A 14,287-nucleotide genomic window follows, 5' to 3' on the forward strand; every position below is an offset into this window, starting at 1 on the left:
TCCTTCCTTCCTTCCTTCCTTCCTTCCTTCCTTCCTTCCTTCCTTCCTCCCTCCCTTCCTCTCCTTCCCTGCCTCCCTCCTTCCTTTAAAATTTACTGAGCATTTACTATGGTCCAGACACTAGGAATCTAAGATATGTGCAGATGTTCAAGGAGCTTACAGATTTGTGTGAAAGACAAGTGAGTATACAAATAACACAGCCCAGTACCTGTTAGGGTAGAGATGAGCACATGGCCTGTAGGAGCAGAAGATACTGATTGCACCAAAACTCCTAAGAAATTGAGATCAATATTTCTATGGCTCTAGAAGAACTGGCTGAAGTATTTTAGACATAAACTGTGATGTTGGGGAAGCTTCAGAATACTTTGAAAGACAGAATCCCTATGAGATTATTAACATGTAAGATAGATGATCGTGAGGCAGGTGTGAGAGAAGATATATAAAATAGAAGTGATTTTTAAAATGAACAAATGCACACAGAATATGTATGTAGATGAATTACTCAGACAGTGGGATGGTAAGAGTCCAAATACCCTCAAGGAATGTGGTACTCATCACCATACCTGACACACAATTATCACATGCTAATTTAGTTTATTGGGTGGAATTAAATATGAACATGCCCAGATTCTTAGAATTGGAAGGAGTGTGGAAGAGCATGCCACCCAACAGCCCACTAATGCACACAATGTGTGTTTCCTTACCATAGGCTGGCTGTGGTCAGGTCCCCTTGCCCTACACCTGCCCATTTGCACCACCACCCGAGCTCAACTCCTCTCAGTACCAAATATGCCACTGCTACACAGCTATTATTCATATTTAAGTGATAAAAACCCAAACAATAATAGAGCAAAAAGGAGAGAGCGAACCAGGAAAACCAGCATTAGTTATAGAGGTTCTTGTATCAACTGATTCAACTGTGTATCAGTTTAATAGGCCAACCATTTTTCTTCTATTCTGGCTTAGATTATTTTACAATCTTATTTCACAGTATGTATTATGAAATTCTATGAAGAGAATTAGGAAGAAAATGAATTATAAGAAATGGTAGGAATTGGGGGCGCCTGGGTGGCTCAGTCGTTAGGCGTCTGCCTTTGGCTCAGGTCATGATCTCAGAGTCCTGGGATTGAGCCCCGCATCGGGCTCCTCGCTCTGCGGGAGGTCTGCTTCTCCCTTTCCCGCTCCCCCTGCTTGTGTTCCCTCTCTCACTGTGTCTATCTCTGTCAAATGAATAAATAAAATCTTAAAAAAAAAAAAAAGAAATGGTAGGAATTGAAGAGAGAATAGAAAAGGACTCTATCTTATTAAAATTTTTCACAATCCAATTACACAATAGACTTGTGATTGTTTTATTTTCCAACCTGGAATTATGGTTTTTCATCACACACACACACACACACACACACACACACACACACACACTAATTTTGTACCTATACTTAGGATTTTCCATATGGACCCAGATGCTATAGTAATATAACATTTTTTAAAATTTGAATAATGAAATTTATATCGTACATATGGTGTATATATATATTAATATAGTATATAGCATATATATATATTGCTATATGTAAATACATGCTTATGCTATATACTATATACATACAGTAATATAGGATTTTTAAAAATTTGAATAATGAAAGGATTGAGACATAGATCCCTAGAAGAGAGTAATGATCAACTAAAAGATAATCTGATCACATTTTTGCATATGTTTAATTCTAATTTCTAATATTTTTTTTCAAGGAAGCTTACAGGTTCGCTATCAGCTAAGCAAGGAAGAAACCCAGGTTTTCAATATTGATGCAGAGAACTTTGCCAACAGAAGGATGCACCACTTAAACATTGACCGGGAGGGAAGAGAGCTTACCATTCAGGTATCTTACTTTACTTCTTCTCATTCAGTCAAATATGCTTTGGCTGTTCAGTAAAATTTTCTGTTTCTACCCTGAGCCAAGCATACAGCCAAGTTCTGGGGATAGATATCAAGCACACTTGACTCCAGCTTTTGAAGAACTAGACAAAATTGAACTACTGAACTACAGTGCGTTCCCCTCTTGCTACCAGCATCAACATCACCTGGGACCTTGTTAGAAATGCAAGTTCTTGGGCCTTACATCAGATATACTTAATGACAACTTTTTTGCAGGGGGTAGCAGGTGATTCTGAAGCCTGATCAAATTTGATAACACTGAATTGGAGTATAAGAGGAGGACACACAGCTGAAGAGGAAATCACAAGAGACTGGCAAAGGGCTAGGGGAGAAATGTGTGCAGGTGATATGGGAGCACAGATGAGGTCACTGATCTCTTCTGGGAATCAATATTTGTTTCTTGGAGAAAGTTAGGAATAAACTGAGTCATGAAGGTGAGGAGGAATTGGCTAAGAGGAGAAGAGAGGAAGAAATGCTCAGATGGTGGGTCCATGTGAGAATCAGCAAAGATGTCCAGAAAAGCAGAGTGTGTGGCAAGCACTCTGGAATTCCAGGGGTCTTGGTATAAAAGGCAGGGATCAGGTGAGGGCACATGACAACAGAGAACTGGCAGAGTCTACATCATCCTATTCAGAATCATGACTTCAAATGAGCTCTTCCATCTGCCCAGCAATTGCCTCTTATTTTTTTTTAATTCATCACTTTTGATCTCTTAGATGATAATTTTAAACCTCCTTCTTTCCCCTTATACCCCAACAATTACAACCCCATCTTCACTTGTATGAGATGACTTTCTTTTCTTCTTTATTGTGATAACAGGTCTCATATCACACTGAAGAACATCACTCCAGCAACTTCCCCTCCCTTGTCAACATTTCCCAGTTCTGTTTGGATGGCTTCCCAAAGCATAAACATGCGAGGATTGCATTCATTAAAAACACAATTACAATACAACACAACACAACACAACACAACACAACATGACAAAAATCACTCTCTAGGTCAGGGAAGGGAACCTCTCTCTTGTCTGACTTCATGTACTGTCCCATTTTCTCTTTCAGTTTATTGCCCACATCCTTGGAAATGTTTATATATTTGGTCTTCCAAGTTGCCCTTCCTTTTTTCTTAAACCAGTGAAGAATTTGTCTCTGTGCTGGACTAAAATTATACTTCTCAAGACACCAGTGATCTTACAGAATCTAACAATCTTCTCCTTACTTATCTTCCCATTGGCATTTGACGCAGTGATGCCTCTGCTCTTGAGACACATTATTATTTAGCTTGTAGGACATCAATTTCACCTGTTGTTTCTTCCGTATCTTCTGGATGCTCATTCTCTTCTCTTTTGTTGCCTTCCCATCATTGTCTGAAGTGCAGCATCCCAAGACTCATCTTCATTTCTTTTGTGTCTACACTCATTCTGTGTCTAACCTCATTCAGACTCACATCTTTAAATGCCATAGAATGCTGATTAATTAATCCCAAAGCTACATTTAACTCCAATCCTTTCTCTGAATTCCAGACCTATCATTGCCTACTTGGCATATCTTAAATGTCTATTAACCATCTTGAATGTTACATATTTCACACCGAGTTACTGAAAATCTTTCCCCAAACATTCCCTACCCCCATAATCTTCCACACCTCAGTTAATAGCTGCTCTATTCTGGCAACTTCTCAGTCTAAACATTATGGTGTCATCTCTGATATCTCTCTTCTCTCACATACAGCATCCTGTTGATCAACAGCCTCTACCATGCCCCAGCCACCCTCATCTCTTCCTTGGATTATTACAGTTTACAGTTGCATCTTAATTGACAGATCTCTCCTTCACTTTTTGTTCCCCTACAACCTGTTCTCAACACAGCAGCCAGAGAGATCCTATTAAAACATTAATCAGATGGTTCTCTTACATCCAAACACTTCAGTGGTTTTCTTTCTCATGTAGAGTAAAAGCCAAAGACCTTGAGAAGCTTAAGGGGGTCTCCGTGACCCAGCATCCACAGCTCCATTCCCATGTTACTCCTCATCTATCAGTATTTTCTTTGACTCTACTCATGCCACTCTGGCCCCCTTGCTGTTTTCAGGGCTCTTGAGCATATTTGAATATGCTTTGCTTAGAATGCTATTGTCCATATATCTACATTCCTAGTTGTACTTGCACTTCTTTCAGGACATCACTCAAAAAGCTATTCTTAATGAGAACATTTTTGATCACCTTGTTTAATACAGTGACCTAGCCCTTTGACATCCACCCTACAGTGCTTAAACACAATCTAACATTCAATATAATTTATTTATTTATCTAATTTTTTGTCTTCTCTCTCCTCTAGAGGACAGGGATTTTTTCTGTTTTTATTACCATAGAACCCCCACTTTATTAAGCAGTGCCTAACATATAGCAGGTACTCAATTAATATCTATGAATGAAATGAATAAATTCCACAAGGCTTAATTTATTATGTGGAGGAGATCAAATTGACCCTGTGGAGAAGGGAAGGGAAACCATTGGATTATAGGCAGGGGAAGTACAATTTCATTTTCAGGGGTTCACTGTGATCACTGCATGGGAATACACATTTGGGAGTGATGAGACATAAGACAGAGGCCAGTCAGAAAGAGATCATGAGGGCTTCAATTAGTGCAGTGGGTGAACCATTGATGTGGAGATGTGAAATGTCATAGAAGTAACATCAGTAGCACTGGGCAACCTTTTGGATGTGGGTTATGGGAGAAGTCAAAGTTGACTATTAGTTTTCTTGATTGAGTGGGGGTTCAAGAATAATTGTCCAATGTGTGGTAAAAAAAAACAGTCCCTGAGTGGTTTTAATATAATAAGCTTCCCTCTAGAATTAACTCTTGAAATAGGGGGACACATCTTTGGAGAAAGTTTAGTTTGGTGCAAGATTGGAGGATAAAAGGGATGGGAATGATAACTTCTCATTTGAATGTCTTCACTGAGGTACTGATGGGACATGCAGGATGCATTCTGGTGAGTATGTGTACATATGATTCAGTTTTCCTTCTTTATATTTCTTGTATTCTTTTCCACAAATGAAAGACACAAACAGGTCAGTGAGAGAACAATAAGAGGCATTTCCTTCTCTTTTCCATAAAAAGGATTTCCACCAATCAATTTAATAGTGAATGATAAACATGTTGGTTGAGAACATATTATTTCCAAAACCTTGAGGGTGCAGAAAAAAAACTGGAGCAGAGGGGTACCTGGGTGGCTCAGTCATTAAGCATCTGCCTTCGGCTCAGGTCATGATCCCAGGATCCTGGGATTGAGCCCCATGTTGGGCTCTCTGCTCAGTGAGAAACCTGCTTCTCCCTTTCCCACTTCCCTGCTTGTGTTCCCTCTCTCGCTGTCTCTCTCCCTGTCAAATAAATAAATAAAATCTTAAAAAAAAAAAAAACTGGATCAGAGACTATTTTTTTAATAATTTTAAATCAGTTCATTGACACAGTAACATAATACACCTGCCTCCTTGATAGTCCCACCCCTCTTTTCCTGTCTATATTTTCCATCCTTCCTGCTTAGAACAAACTGTTCAGTAAAAACAGAAAAGGATAGGCTCCTACTACATCTCCCGTCCTGCCCTTAGGCCCTGTGAATCAGAATTGATTAGAGAGAGAGGGGAGTTGGCATCACCATACTCAACCAACCAGAGGCATCCAGTACCTAAAAACAGATTCCCTCATAACCCCCAGGCCTTGAGTTGCTATTCTCCCTCCTGTCTTTCTTTGTGATGCTAAGAAGGAGGTCATGGGGACTGGGCCTGCAATCAGGAGCAAGTATTCCTGGAGATGATTTGAGAATTGTAATTTGGCTACTGTTTTTTAAGGTACAAGTGCCCCCCAAAATGCCCTGGTGGTGGAGGTGAACTTCAGTGTTCCTATTTGAAATGCATACATGACATTAAACAGATAAAGCCAGTTTACCAAAATGCCAGCTCATGAAGAAGGAGGTGGTAGGAACTTTTGAAACAAAGTAATTACTTCCTTTTTTCTCCAGAGATGAAGATCCTGAGGTCAGTAGAGGTATCCCTATAGGACTTGAGTGTGAATTTGTGCTCCACTACTTACATTATGTGATCTAAGACCATTACTCACTTTTCTGAGCTTCAGTCTATTGCTTTATTAAAAAAAAAAAAAAAAAAAAAAAAAAAAAGACAGGTGCCTGGGTGGCTCAGTCATTAAGCCTTTGCCCTCGGTTCAGGTCATGATCCCAGGGTCCTGGGATCAAGCCTCACATCGGGCACCCTGCTCCACAGGAAGCCTGCTTCTCCCTCTCCCTCTCCCCCTGCTTGTGTTCCCTCTCTTGCTGTGTCTCTCTCTGTCAAATAAATAAATAAAATATTTTTTTTAAAAAAAGAGGGGGGATGCAAACTGAGCTCAGTCGGTTTTTGAAAGAACATAGCTAAAAGACCAAGCATGAAGCCTGCCATGTAGGACTTATTCAAAAAAAGTTTGTTCCATTTTCTTCTTTTTTCCATCCCATTTAACAACTTGACAAGACCACTGGGCATCCTAGATTCTGAGATCAACAAAGCTTCTCTAAGGCCAGATTTCAAACTTTAGACATCCAATAGTTATAAAAGACTACAGACAATTTTTCACCCCTTACCATCCCACCAATTATAATTAAAAACAAAAACAATACTAAACCATAAAAACAAATAAAAGGAAATATGACAAAATAATGTATTTCCCACTGAATACCTCAATGATTGCAATAGCCCATATTATAAATGTTGAAGGCCTGAAAATAAGTATCTCTAGTACACCCTTCTTTTTTGTTTGTGTGCTTTTGTCCTATGAATTTGCTAAGTTTTTCAAATTGGTAACCCAGCACCTGAACCAGTCCTAATGCTAGGTGCCCATATTCCATGTTAGTGCTGGAACCCATCCCCCAACTATCCATAGTCCAGCAGTAGCCTCAAGTATCGTTTGAGTCATCTTTCCTTCCTCTCCAAATACTCATGTTTTTCTAAAAACTTCCTTAACTGGGTGTCATTTGCCACCTTCTCTCCTTCATTAGTCATCGGGTTTAAGTGCTAACAACTAGGTAAGTTCCCACGAAACAGAATAGCAGGATAGGGATGACTCAGCTACTTGAACAGTGAGCTCTCCCATGTGTGACATTTGAGCATGGAACTGTCAAGGTTCAGGAACAACTTGCATAAGGAGCTGATCTTATGGACCCTGGGGAGCAGGTGAGGGGCAGAATCTAGGGGAATCTCAGCTCAACCTTCTACTGTTCTCAACTCCACAGGGAATTCCCACTCATTTCAGCATCCTCTCCAACCTGGGCAAGAGCACAGGAGGGGAAGACCCTGCCCCTACTGGAAGGGGAAGTTTTAGAGAGTAGAAGAGGCAGGAAAGAGCTCTGAAGTAGGGCAGAAAGAAAACTCCTTCAGGGCAAGGACTGAATCTGAATCCATGAGCATTAAACAAATTGTGGATGGGCACCATGAGGACCAAAAACCCTATGTTGTACCTAAAGGTGCAGGGGCTACCAGGCAGTGATAACCATCCTGGTGATGTGACTGACTATGTCCCCATAGCCCCAAGATAGAAAGGGAATCAATACAAGATGTTTATTTATTCACCCAACAAACCCACGTTAGGAGTTACTTTGCCAGTTTCTGTAAAAGGTCCTAAAGAAAACATATATTGCTAAAATGTCTGAATTCTTAAAGAGCCAATAGTTTAGTGAAGGTGGGAGGGAGAAAGAGAGAGAAGCAGATCATTATAACGCAGCACTTTAAATTCAAAGTTAGGGGCAGAAAAAAAAAAAAAGCCACCGTGAATGTAGAGAAGAGTGTCACCTGATCTAACCAAGACATCAAGGAAAGCTTTCTGGATGAGGTAGACTCATGGAGCACTTAGAATAGTGTTTGGCACATAGTAGATTCTCAGATGTTTGTTGATGAGTTTTGTTGAAAGCCAGAAGTAAAAACATACAATGATTGTCTACGAGTTGCTCAGATATCTAGAGAGGTGTGGACGAGTAAAGCAAACACCATAAAGAGTGATGGGTGGAAAAAAAAAAAAAAGAGTGATGGGTGGGTCACATGACAAAGGGACACTGCTTTGTGACACTGTCTGGCCCTGGCCAAGTTATTGATCTCTAAGATATCAGTTCCTTAGTCTGTAAAACAGGGGTAATAATGCCTATTTCACAGTATTATCGGGAGGCATATATTTTAAAAGATGTTTCAATATGATGTCTCATACATACCAAGAATTCAATACATAGCAAATATTATTCCAGTCTCATTTCATAAATGAAATAGTAATGAAGTATCTAATCATGCACCAGAAGTCATAGCCAGTGACTTCTCTCACAGCAGAAACTGCTACAGAACCCAGAGGATTCTAGGGAATGGTTAATCTGAGCAGAAGTGGGTGGAGGGACCGTGGGATCTAGGAAAACTGAGTATTAATCCTGGGTTAGCTGCTCCCAAGTGGAAAGTGGGGCTGGGCATACAGTTTTAAAGATTCATAATTACCTATTCACATCATGTGAATGTTCAGTGTAGAGCCTAGAAGAAATTGCAGATTTGACTAGACCAAAAAGGCTGGGAATGGATGGGTAACACTGTCTTGGAATGAGGAGGAGTGGAAGAAGGGGATAGAGCTGGGATTAGCAGTAGGCCAGAAAAGGAGGGTGCCCTAAAGGATTATCCTGGAAATAAAGTCCTAAAGAATTCCAGTGGTGGCTTTTGCTTACCCCTGTGAGGGGTGCTTATCAGGTGTTCATGTTGGTGGCAACTGTTCTGCTAGCCTATCCTCCCCAGGGTCCAACTTTTTGTCAAACTGACATATTTGCTCAGGAAAATCCCCCTATCCACACCCGAATAGGACCAGGTGAGAATTAGTGTAGCAACGGAGGCAGCAAGGGCCAAATGGGGAGAAGGAAGAAATGGGGAATGAGTGTGTGCTTTCCTTTCAATGTCAGTCCTGCACAGCGTGGCCCCAAGAAGGCTTCATTTGTTTGCTTGTTTGCAGCAAAGAACTTGGTGAGAAAATCTCAGTGGGGAGATAAATACCTGTCTAAAGCTGTACAGAATTTCCCAGGGAGAAGACTTGTATGAAAGCCTTTATTTAACCAAGAGGGAAGAAAGGAATATTTTGTGTGCATTGTGGGAGAATTAACAAGACATTTCTCATCTCTCCAGAGAGAAAGTCCCAAAGAGGAATCTGCTCTGTGTGTGTTTCCAAGCTCTTTCCAGATGGGAGGGTTTTATGCCCTTTACTTACAGACCTCTGCTGATGTACCTTTGTTTTCTGTTTTCCTGCAGGTGGATCAGCAACTGCGACTCAGTTACAACTTCTCCCCAGAAGTCGAATTCAGGGCCATACGGTCACTCACCTTGGGCAAAGTCAAAGGTTTGTTCCTGTCCATTCCTTTCCAGTGGGCTTTGTTGAAATCAATGAAGAAATAAATAATTTCCATTGAGCTGGTTGGCGATTCAAATCTGGAAGCTCTTGCTCCTATAACATGTAAGATCTAAAACCAAGGTTTCTGGTATAGGACTTGCTGAGATATATATGTGGCAGGGTTTGGGGCTGGCATTTATATCTACTTTATAGAAGCCTGAGTAAGGCATATTAACATAGAAGTTGAATAAAATAATTGTTTACTTACTAATTAATTGATTTTAGATGTTTATTTTTTTACTTAAATTTTCTTAATTTTTACTTAAAGAAATTAAGGATTTGGGCTATCCAGTTATTGGATTGCTCAAATGCTTAATCTCTTCATTAATTCTTCACCAATTGAAAGAGGATTGAAATCTCCTATAATAGTGGATTTTCTTTTTTTTCTACCAGAAGTTCTGTGAATTTTCATCTTATATACAATGAGGGTCTTTAAGAAATTTTTGTATCTTGATGAATTGAACACTTTTTTTTTCATACTGAAGTGGTCTTTTTAAATTAATTTCTCCTTGGAGTTAAGTCTGTTTTGTCTGTTATTAGTAAATCGGATTCATTTGTGTGGTCTATCTTTTCCCATATATTTCCTTTCAATTTTTCTTTTTCTTCCCTTTTTTTCTTTCTTATTCTTTTTAAATTCAAGTATAATGAATATGCAGTGTTATATCCTTTTTAAGTGTGCAATATAATGATTCAGCAATTCTGTACATTGCTCAGTGCTCATCACGATAAGCATACTTTTGGTGTTTTTTTTAAGATTTATTTATTTGAGAGAGAAAGAGAGACAGAGAAAGCACAAGCAGGGGCAGGGGTAGAGGGAGAGGGAGAGAATCTCAAGCAGACTGAGCAGGGAGCTTTATGTAAAGTTTTATCTCAGGACCCTGAGATCATGACCTGAGCCGATATCAAGAATCAGATGCTTAACTCACTGAGCCACCCAGACACCCCATGATTAGCATATTCCTAATCTTTCTTTTTCTTTAGGCCTGTGTGTAATCTTGTGAAGAACATATATATGGCTGGATTTTGTACTTTATCCAGTCTGACCATCTTTGGGTTATAAATTGGCGAATGTAAGCCTCTCTACATTTTGGGGTTGCTTGTATGGCTGGATTTGTCTCTGCTTCCTTATTTTCTATTCATTCAACTTTTTTGGGCATTTTGAACCAGAATGCATTTAACACTGGAAATGAGTTGCTTGCAAAATTGTGGCACCCCTTCCAGTATTGGTAAATTCCTGTTGCAGTCTTTTGGAATGACTATTCAGCAGTTGTGAGGGGATTTATGGGAAGCTATTAGCTCTGGGGCCATCACTGATGAGAGGCTAGAGTCCAGAAGCCCCTGAGGCCCCAGTCCTGCAGTACTCCTCCCCAGGAAGCAGGAAAGGTCTCTGAAAAGTGATGGAAGAAGACACCTCATGTTACCATGATTTTACTTGCCAGTAGAAACAGCTGAAGAGGCATAAAAATGACTCCTGTCTCACTGCAGCCTTCCAGATGCATAAACTTATTTAATTTCCAGAACATTATGCACGTCCAGAAACCCAGCTGCAGTCAGGTCCGGAAAATGTCAATTTTAGCTTCCAAAATGGCAGTTGAATGAGCCAGTCACCACTGACCAACCTCTGGATTGAATTTTGTGTGTTTTCTTATTTTCATCCCCCCTCCTATTAATGATCATTTTATGTTGACACCATTATTGTTATTATTGTTGTTGTTATTTATTTATTTATTTATTTATTTATTTATTTATTTATTTATTTATTTTTTAGAGAGAGAGAGTGCAAGTGGGGGTGGGGAAGGGCAGAGGGAGAGAGAGAAAGAGAATCCCAAGCAAAATCCAAGCTGAGCTCAGAGACTAACATGGGGCTAAATCTCACAACCCCAGTATCAGACCCAGGCAGAAATCAAGGGTTAAACACTTAAGGACTGAGCCACTCAAGTGCCCTGACACTATTATTTTGATTTAATAATGCAGTCACTAATTTACTTGTTCCTCAATCCTTCATATACTTCATAACTTTCTACTTACTATAAGGTTTAATTTCCTTCTTTCTGAAGTAAATCCTTATGAGTTTCTTTGTCTAAGTGTCCGTTCATCTGATAAAGGACTTTATTTCACCTTTATTAATGGAAGATAATTTTGCTAGACATACAATTCAATAATAAAGGATATTTTCCTTCTGATATTGAATTATTCAGGTATGTGATGGAGCTAGCTCACACTAGCACATAGGAACCTGTTATACACATCTGTGCCCAATTCTGCATTCACTGATACAATCCAGTTTGAAACTGGATAAACTCAGAGTGTTTATGGAAATCAGAAATGCTACAGGTCTCTCCCACTATTAAGGGGTCAGATTTAAATCCTCACCAGCACATCACTCTAGTCTTCTGTCTTTTGCTATTACTGTTGAAAAGTTGGCTGTCAGTCTGTCCTGCCTTTGAAAGTGCTCTGATCATCCCCACCCCCAACACCCACAAGCTACTTTTAAGGTCCTCTTTTTTATTTAGGTGTTTTGCAGTTTTATAGCCTTGTGTCTGATAGTATATTTCTTTTAAAGTATCTCCTTTGATGTGTGTGTTTCCTGTTTGTATCTATTTATTAGCTCTTATGTATCTATCTATAGCATATGTACTATCCACATGTATCCATGTATTAATTCTCAAAAATTCTCAGCATGTCAAATCAGGCTTCTTTCTTACTCTCTCTATTCAATTATTTTAGACCTGCACTAGGTAAATCTTACATTTTCCATTTTTATCTTCATGTTTCTTACTGTACTTTTATAATAAATATCATTATTATTAATATTTTTGTCTATCTTGCATTCCGGGCAATGTATTGGTTTTCCCATCTTCAAATTCACTAATTCTCTCTTCAACTCTCCCTAATATCTCATTAAACCCAGTCATTGAGACATTTTGCATTGATTATCATTTTATTTCTAAAAGTTTTTATTTGTTCTTTTTCAAACACATCTATTTAGTCTGTTGTTCTCACCCATTTTACTGTTTCTATATTTTTATGTCTAATTGTTATGTTAATAGCTATTGAACATTTTGCCTCTGATAATCCCAATATCTGAAGTCTGTAGGGGTCTAAATCTGTGATTTTTGGTTTTCTACTCCTTTCCTATGGTTCCTTGTTCTCATGTGTGTGTGTCTGTGTGTCTGTATGTGTGTGAACACGTATTTTGTTGAAATTAATTTGTAGAAACACTGATGATCAAAAATTCGGAAGCCTTCTTCTAGGCAAAATTTGCATTTAATCCTACCAGTACCAAGAGGTGCTACCAATTTAGGATTATTTTAAGTTCTCGCTTTTTTTTTTTCTTTCTGAAAAGAGAGTGAGTATAAGTTTGAGCTGCAGACCTGAATGAGAGCAAGCCTATGACTGAAGTTTCAGCAGAAATGTACTATGAATATCATATGTCATGTTATTACTTTTGTTACCTTTTTTTTTTTTTTTTTACAATTCAAAGCTGCATCAGAAGTGGACAGATTTTATGTTTAATCCCTTTGCTGTTAGGTGATATTCTTTTTTAGTCTCCTTTTCACTAAAACTTCATGTGAGAGTCTCAGATTCAACATCTGCACTTGGAAAGGGCTCAAGGCTTGGATTTCTATTCTTCTACAAGCTGGTACAAGTATTTCTGCATGATACAACCCTAATATTGGTTTATGGCTCACTGTCTTGGTTTTGTCCTCCTAAAACTTATGATTCTTTGTTCCTGAAGTTCAGTGAGACAGTAAAAGTATGTTTGTTGATTTTAATGAAGCAGAATTACATTTTAGAATATCTAGTCTATTATATGTTCTATGCTACATAAATATATATTGATTCATGTCATCCTCACTTCAGCCAAATCAGAAGAATCTTGGGAGGAAAGATAATTAGGGCTGCATGACCACAAAACTCAGCTATTTTTCATAGCATCTGCTTTGTGCAATGGAAGTTCTAGAAACATCCACTTGTTTAAACAGTGTCTCTCCATTAGTTTTGTCACCACGTAGGATGTAACTGTGGTCTTCCCATCTTTTGAATTAAATTCATAATATGTGAGACCAAAAATGTAAAACTCTAACTAAAGATACTAAATTTCTGATGGATACCTTGTCATTTTGTTTTGGGTACTTTGTGAGGAAAGATTGGAAAGAACTTGGTTAAGTTGAGGAATAATACTCAGTAGAATTTTTTCTTTGCGCTTATGTTTGGGGACGCCTGACAGCTGGCATCCCTCCCCATCCAAACTGCTATTGCAGACAGGACTCCCAATTAACCTCACCACTTCTGGTTTATTAGAAGTCTCTAGGTGGAGGTGAAGGAGATGATATGAACATCAACTTCATTATTAAGGAGGGACACTAATCCTGGGAATTTGTTGGGATTAAGCCTTATGCATCAGAAAGAGTATGGTGTAGGGATTCAGGATACGGGAAGGGATGGTACAGAAATGGGTGAGTGGAATTGATGGCAAATGAAACCCTACTCCACAATTTTATTTTATTTTATTTTATTATTTTATTTATTTATTTATTTATTTATTTATTTATTTATTTATTATGTTAATCACCATACATTACATCATTAGTTTTTTTTTAAACTTTTTTTTTATTCTTATGTTAATCCCCATACATTACATCATTAGTTTTAGATGAAGTGTTCCATGATTCATTGTTTGTGCACAACACCCAGTGCTCCATGCAGAACGTGCCCTCCTCAATACCCACCACCAGGCTAACCCATCCTCCCACCCCCCTCCCCTCTAGAACCCTGTTTGTTTTTCAGAGTCCATTGTCTCTCATGGTTCGTCTACCCCTCCGATTTCCCCCGCTTCATTCTTCCCCTCCCGCTACCTTCTTCTTCTTCTTCTTTTTTTTTTTTTCTCAACATATATTG

At 38.8% G+C, this 14,287-nt stretch overlaps 1 protein-coding gene across 1 annotated transcript in view; it reads left to right on the top strand.

The window, feature by feature from the left end:
* The window catches only part of CNTNAP5 (contactin associated protein family member 5), a 632,291-nt gene that overhangs the window by 575,721 nt on the left and 42,283 nt on the right, over positions 1-14,287 (top strand). Inside the window, exons 18-19 of the mRNA XM_035008223.1 lie at positions 1,750-1,880; positions 9,247-9,334. Of these exons, the coding sequence (XP_034864114.1) occupies positions 1,750-1,880; positions 9,247-9,334 (219 nt within the window). The remainder of the gene's footprint in view (positions 1-1,749; positions 1,881-9,246; positions 9,335-14,287) is intronic.

Source organism: Mirounga leonina, unplaced genomic scaffold (assembly GCF_011800145.1).
Source record: "Mirounga leonina isolate KUSES-001 unplaced genomic scaffold, KU_Mleo_1.0 Mir_151, whole genome shotgun sequence".
Classification (NCBI taxonomy): Eukaryota; Metazoa; Chordata; class Mammalia; order Carnivora; family Phocidae; genus Mirounga; species Mirounga leonina.